General features: G+C 36.2%; 1 protein-coding gene and 1 pseudogene across 1 annotated transcript; both read right to left on the reverse strand.

The window, feature by feature from the left end:
* Positions 1-468: 468 nt before the first annotated feature.
* LOC149551406 (galactinol synthase 4-like) lies at positions 469-4,913 on the reverse strand. Its single transcript, XM_089786924.1, has 3 exons — positions 2,603-4,913; positions 1,609-2,512; positions 469-1,323 (listed from the first exon to the last, which is right to left on the reverse strand). Exons 1-2 carry the CDS (start codon positions 2,714-2,716, stop codon positions 2,348-2,350), a joined length of 279 nt encoding a protein of 92 aa, XP_089643050.1. The 5' UTR covers positions 2,717-4,913; the 3' UTR covers positions 469-1,323; positions 1,609-2,347.
* On the reverse strand, positions 3,028-6,454 carry LOC149551407 (pentatricopeptide repeat-containing protein At4g14050, mitochondrial pseudogene; annotated as a pseudogene).
* Between the last annotated feature and the right edge of the window lie 300 nt (positions 6,455-6,754).

Genomic DNA, 6,754 nt, shown 5'->3' on the forward strand with positions numbered 1-6,754 from the left:
ATTTTCTTTACTAATAAGTTGAAATAATTAACCATATCCATTCATTTAAAAAAGTTGAAATAAATTAATTTCTTATTCATTTCATTGAATAAAATATAATTTAAAAAATAATTTTCTTTACAATAAGTTGAAATAATTAACCAAATCCATCCATTTAAAAAATGTTGAAATAAATTAATTTCTTATTCATTTCATTGAATAAAATAGAATTTAAAAAACAATTTTCTTTACAATAAGTTGAAATAATTAACTAAATCCATTCATTTAAAAAATGTCGAAATAAATTAATTTCTTATTCATTTCATTGAATAAAATAGAATTAAAAAATAATTTTCTTTACAATAAGTTGAAATAATTACCCAAATCCATTCATTTAAAAAATGTCGAAATAAATTAATTTCATTGAATAAAATAGAATTTTAAAAAAAAAATTTCACAATAAGTTGAAATAATAACCAAGTATAATAATATATTAAAACAAATAAAATATATTAAAATATAAACTTAGCTGTATTCCAATTCCAATTTTGTACAACCAAACAAGAGAGTTAACATATTCCCAGTGAGACACTAGGCGAACCAAACAAGAATGGGATTACTCTTTTCTATTCCCATTCTAATTTTCCATTCCTATTTCACATACACATTCTAATTTTCTATTTCTATGCTTGCAACCAAACAGGCCTTAAGCTTTTGATCTATTGGGGTAGTTGATACATGTAATGAATTCATGAAATAAAGTGAAGATTTTTCCATGTAAATTGCAATTGTTGGGGATTTCGCACAAGATGAAAGGTGTAACCACAAGTTTCATATCGTCTTCCTATGTCTTGAAGTATATTGGTCCAAGCCCTCCTACATTACTGTTCAGAGAAAAATGTAATGGCCCCATGGTTAGCAGACACATCGAAATGCTAGAGCCTTCCTTCAGCAACAACCATATTCTCCTTGCAAAGAAACACCTAAGAATAAACATCCTCCATAAATCAAGCTTTGTTACTATTCATGTTTATCTTCTGTTGTAGCAGAACTATAAATATTTAGCTGCTAATGTACTTTATTTCCAATTTGGTAGAAAATTCAAGTTTTACAGATAATGTATTCAACAGTTTTTCCCAACATGATCGTCGACAACACATCAACAACGAGAACCATGATGGGGGCAGAGAACTTCAAGGCACTTTCTACCCGAACACTGCATTTTAACATCAATACATGGAAAAAGGTTGATTTTGAGGGCCACATCTTGTTATAACCATTTCTGACAAGCTCTGATGCAGTCATTCCAACAAACATGCTCAACAAAAACAGATATTCAATTACCTGTACAAAATCGAACTCTCAGAAAACTAAAATGTACTTCAGGTACATAAAAATTGGGGAAAAGTTTATAACGACACATAAGTTTTTCTCTATTTTTTAACTCTCAAATTTGGGGAAAAGATTAACAGCTCATAAGTAAAGAAGAATGCAATATGATTATTTATTTTAGGGAGAATATTCAATGCAAGAAGGGGCATTTACACTGTGACCTTTGAAAAACTCTTTTAAGACAAGAGGGTTAAAGAAATTAACCAAACAATACCCGCTATATAAGATAAAACTCACCTGGTCGGTTATGAAGTTGAAATACAGAATAATTCCTCTGGTACCAGCATTTGCCTGATTTTCATGCCATATAGCTCTGGAATAAGCTGAATTGTGGAGATTCCACAGGCTAACATGCTCGCTGACAACATGTACCTTTACCACAGTAAAATCAATTAGGCTAATTTTTATAACCTGTTTGGAATCTAAAGTACCCTGAACCTTTTATTTCATCTTTGTTCACAAATAGGAAACAGATTTGCAGTCCAGGATATCCATTTGTGTCATTGAAGTTTTTATCTCACTTAAAAATTAGCATCAAGCAACATAGTCATCATTTTTGTAATTGATTGAGGGTTTTGCACAGATGTTTTGTCATTTCAAGGGTAGGCATATTATTTCTGCACATATTTTCTTTCAAGCCTGGATAAGCATGGGCTGATTGCCTGAAAGGAAGGAATATTTTTGGCATGGACTACACGGGTGTCATCATGATAATTAAAAAGGCAGGGAGAAGAAGGAGAAACAACAAAGTAGGATGGGGATCTTCTTCTGAGAAAGTGCCCTATTTGATGTTATTATTATATTTTTTTGATTGCTAATTGCTGATTGTCTTGGGGGCTTGTAAGCAGTACTACTGTTCATTGGCTACTATTTACAAGCTAATCACTGCATATTATAATTTACATATTTTGTTACTTGTCAGGCTGCATGAGACGATTTTCTCTTAGGCTGCTGGTGGAGCTGGCAATACGTTGGCTCACTTAGGCATTTCACAACGCAAAGCCCGAGGAGTGCCCTGTTCTGCTTTGATCTCAACTCGAGATTCATCGTTGTAGATTTCCCACCACTTCTCCAACAATGTCTTTATATCTTCCCTCTCCATGTTTTCCTCCTCCTCGGTGAACCTCCACGGTTTCGAACCCTGCACATTCTTCAATATTCAATTTAAATTTATTTTTTCAGAGAGTGAGGGGAAAAACAGAAAACAGAGAGGGAGGGAACAAAGACTTACAACTGTACAATAATGCACAACTTTCACAGAATCCAGATCTACATTTTTCGGATGATGCCACACCACCAGATTATATGCCAAAGGGATTGGTTTGTATTGCTTTTGAAAATACATGTTCAAGAAATCCTTTAATGAAACAAGGGTTATTAAAGTTGATATCAGGTTATGGAAAATGCGTACTTTTTCATAGAAAGAACAAAGCAAATATGAGATACCTGCTTTGCAAAGGGTGTTTCCGCTGTTTGCTGACAATATTTATAGAAACATCCAAAGTGAATTAATTTACAGATCTTACAGATCACCAAAAGATCTGTTGATATATATAAAGATATGCAGATCTAAAATCATGAAATAAATATGGTCGGTGAACAAGATCGAAACATATTTGCAGAGATAAATTTGTAAATAAATATGGCTGGCAATCATGATTGAAACAAGATTTCCATTAACTCATAACCAACAGTTTTCAATAGAGAAAACCACAAATGGAATCTGGTTAACATGAATGGACAGGTTTGGACTGAAATGTCCAACTTTAATAGCCTATCGGCTAATTATCATTCTTAAATGGGTTAATGTTTTAAATGACACCCCACCTATCGGCTGCAACTTAAATGTATGAGAACATGCATATAAGATCCAAGAAGTTTTTGGGTATAAATCAAAGATGTGCTGTGAGTTCTCTCATATATACGTTTTCCTCTGAGCAAATGACCACATTGCTGAATCAGATTTTGATAAGCACTGTGCTTCGTTACGATGTACACGGAGCCACAGCCACTCCTACAAACAGGATAATATGACAGCATCTTGAGAAATTTAGAAATTGAGCCCAACTCCTGAAAGTTAGCGAGATTTTTACATCATCAAAATGCCCCGCTGCCCACATGAACATTTGCCATAATTATAATGATGGTAAAGAATTGCGTTTCTCATTCAGAAAATCTTAGATATGAAGTTCTTTCAGATTGGCAGTTTCTAGATGGCATCTGACATTTTTTACACCTCAGATAGTTAGTTCTTCTGAAGGGTGCATTAGTAGCCCGATTGCAATTCTGATCTCTTCCCCATGATTCTAATATATTGATTCCTTCTAAATTCAAAGTGTCCAGTTCAATGCTTCTCACAGGAATTTTCCCTGCCACTTCTATATCTCTAATTAGTCATTTCAGTACTAAATGCATATTTCTTGTGCCTGCAGATCTGATTTATCTCATGTTTGTTGAAATGACCCCATCTGCATTAGGTGCCCCAGCTCATCTCCTTGTTTTCATTGTTCCTGTAAATTTCTCATGGCATTCCCAATTTCCAGTGGCTTTTGAGGGTAATATTTGAGCTTAAATCATAAACGCATTGGGATATCTCGAGACTTTCATGTATTTCTGGGCCACTAATCAAACAGCTTGCAAACTAGCATCAGGTTTCATTGGTGATCTTTTGATTTTCAAGTCTTCCATTTCTTCCAGATGCACAACACTTCAGAAACTCTCTGTGGGTATCATTAAGTGGCCCTCTCTTAAAGGAATTAATCCCCTCACCAGCCAGACAAGATTGAGAGCATACATTACCTGTCTTTCATGCAAACATATAATTAAAATCACCAAAAGTCCCCACATGAACACTGGCCATTCTTAAAATTGTGATAAGGATAAGTGTCCCTCACTATAATTTCTCTTTCAGCAATCATAGATATAAACTTGATTGCAGAGTGGCAGTCACCACAAATGCGGAGGTTTTTCACAATTCTAATAGTTGATCCAGGAAATGTATTTAGTAGCCCAAATGCAATTGCCAGCCTTTCACTGCGATGGAAAAGAACTAGTTCCTTCGCCTCCTCCTTCACATCACTCAGCACAAAGCTGGTGTCAGGGACATACCCAGCCATTTTCATCTCCGGAGTCAATCTCTCCAATTGTAAATAAATTTCTGGAGTTTGTGGGTGTGATTTATCTCCTACAAGGAAACCATGTATATCTTTTTACTGACTTCAATCCAACTGCATCAAGGTCTTTTTTTAATGCCTTATTCTTTCATCAGTTGTCGAACTTTTCCAATGTCATCCCACCTACCCGCTGAGGCATAAATGTTTGAAAGAAGCACATAAGGTGCGGGATCAGTAGGGTTTAATTCAAAAAGATGTTCTGCTCCATTGTGCAATCTCTAGATTCTTATGTATTCTACAAGCTCCAAGCAAACAACTCCATATTACAGCATCAGGTTTTGATGGTATTCTCTTAATGAAGTTTATTGCCTCCTCTAGGCGCCCCGCTCGGCCAAGATGGTCAACCATGCAGGTATAATGATCCGTTTTAGGTTCAATACGATAATGTTTGCACATGGAATTGAAGTACTGATAACCATCGTCGACTAGTCCTGCATGCAGAAAGGACACAAATGAAGGTAATATGATTAGGATTCATACCAGAGGATTTCATTTGTTCAAAGAGTTGAAAGGCCTCCTCTGCACATCCATGCATAGCATAACCTGCAATCATAGCATTCCAAGCCACCACATCCCTCTGATGCATCTTGTCAAACGTTTGACGAGCCTTGGTGAGACTCCCACATTGCGCATACACGTCTACCACGCCCGTCATAACAACGACATTAGACTCAAATCCTTGCCTTACTATTTCTTCATGCATTTCCATACCCAATTCGAAAGCCGCCATATTGCCACACACAGGAAGAACACTTCCATAAGTATGGAAATCCGGCCTCATGCCACTTGCTCTCATTTCTTGAAAACAATCAAGCGACTCCTCCCTACGCCCATTTTTTGCAAGGCCCGATATGATTGCATTCCATGACACCACACTACGTTGAGGCATTCTTTTGAAGAGCTCTAGGGCCTCGTCAATAAGCCCATTCTGCGAAAGCCCTGAAATCATAGCATTCCAGGAAACAACATTTCGCTGAGGCATTTCGTCAAACAATTTCAAGGCCGTATCCACCTCCCCATCCCATTCCGTGCATATCCTGCAACTAATGAATTCCATGAGATGACATTCTTCTCGGGCGTCTCCTTAAAGAGCATCAGAGCATCACACATAAGCCCATTCTGAGCATATCCCGCGATCATGGCATTCCAAGACACCAAGTCCCGCTACCCCATTTTGTCAACAAATGGCGTGCATTCTCAATTTTACCGAATTTTGCATATTTGTCTACAAGGGCACTGGCAACAAACACATTGGATGCAAGTCCACATTTAATTATCTGTTGATGTATTTTCATACCCTGGTTCAGAAATTCCAAGTTGGTGCAGGCCCAGAGCACGGCAGAGTAAGTGAGATTATTAGGTTTTACGCCTGCATTTTGTTGCATTTGGTGAAAAACTGAGAGTGCCTGTTGAGGAATACCATGCCTTGCATAAGCTGCGATCATCACAGTCCAAGAACAAACATCTTTATTTTGTATTTCATCGAAAACCCTGCGAGCGTCTACCATACTTCCGCATTTGACATACATGCTGATTAGAGTATTTTGTAATACAATGTTTCCTGCAAATACTTTTTTACTGATGTAGCGATGGATTTGCCTGCCCTCCTCTACGGCTTTCTTGCTTATACATTCCTGCAATGCACGGACATATTTGGAAGGCTGTTCACTGAAGGTGTTTGTATCGGCATGTTTGTGAACGGCAGCCATTGTAAACTTGAATTGAATCATTTGAACCCCAACAGAGAAAACTATCACTGATTTTGGCTCCCGTCATTGCATAACTCCACGAGCATTGTTCACGGAGACGCTTTCCACGCAAAATAGAGTAGCCTTGTAAAATATTTTAAAGAAACTTCATGTTTTTATTTCTGGATAGATTTTCTTACAATTTTCATTGGTTTGATTTTTCATTAAAACATGTTAAAAAAAGATTGATTTTTCATCGTTCCTTTTAAAAATCATTGAAGAAGGTAAATAAGGACAATAGATATGAGAACTAGATTTATAATCATAACAAGAGCTCTGAAAGAGTTGGAGTCCCTGCCTTTTGCAAAAAAAAAAAGGTTGATTTTAATTTGTTTCTTAAAGTGTAGCGATTGTGTGGAAAGGAGAGAACTCAAGGGATTATTTTTTATTTTTTAATTTTTATTTCATATCTTAATTCATCAAAAAAATTCACAAAACATAGAGTATGCATATGAAAAGAAA

The sequence above is a fragment of the Cupressus sempervirens genome, chromosome 6 (genome assembly GCF_028749045.1).
Source record: "Cupressus sempervirens isolate cs-2001-9-10 chromosome 6, ASM2874904v1, whole genome shotgun sequence".
In the NCBI taxonomy this organism is placed as follows: Eukaryota; Viridiplantae; Streptophyta; class Pinopsida; order Cupressales; family Cupressaceae; genus Cupressus; species Cupressus sempervirens.

What these genes read in the sequence shown, in the direction of transcription:
- LOC149551406 (XM_089786924.1), bottom strand. Translation starts at nt 2,716, where the DNA reads ATGTATTTTCAAAAGCAATACAAACCAATCCCTTTGGCATATAATCTG. An exon ending in TTGTGCATTATTGTACAGTT is followed by an intron (nt 2,513 to 2,602) that starts GTAAGTCTTTGT and finishes AAGAATGTGCAG; the next exon opens with GGTTCGAAACCGTGGAGGTT.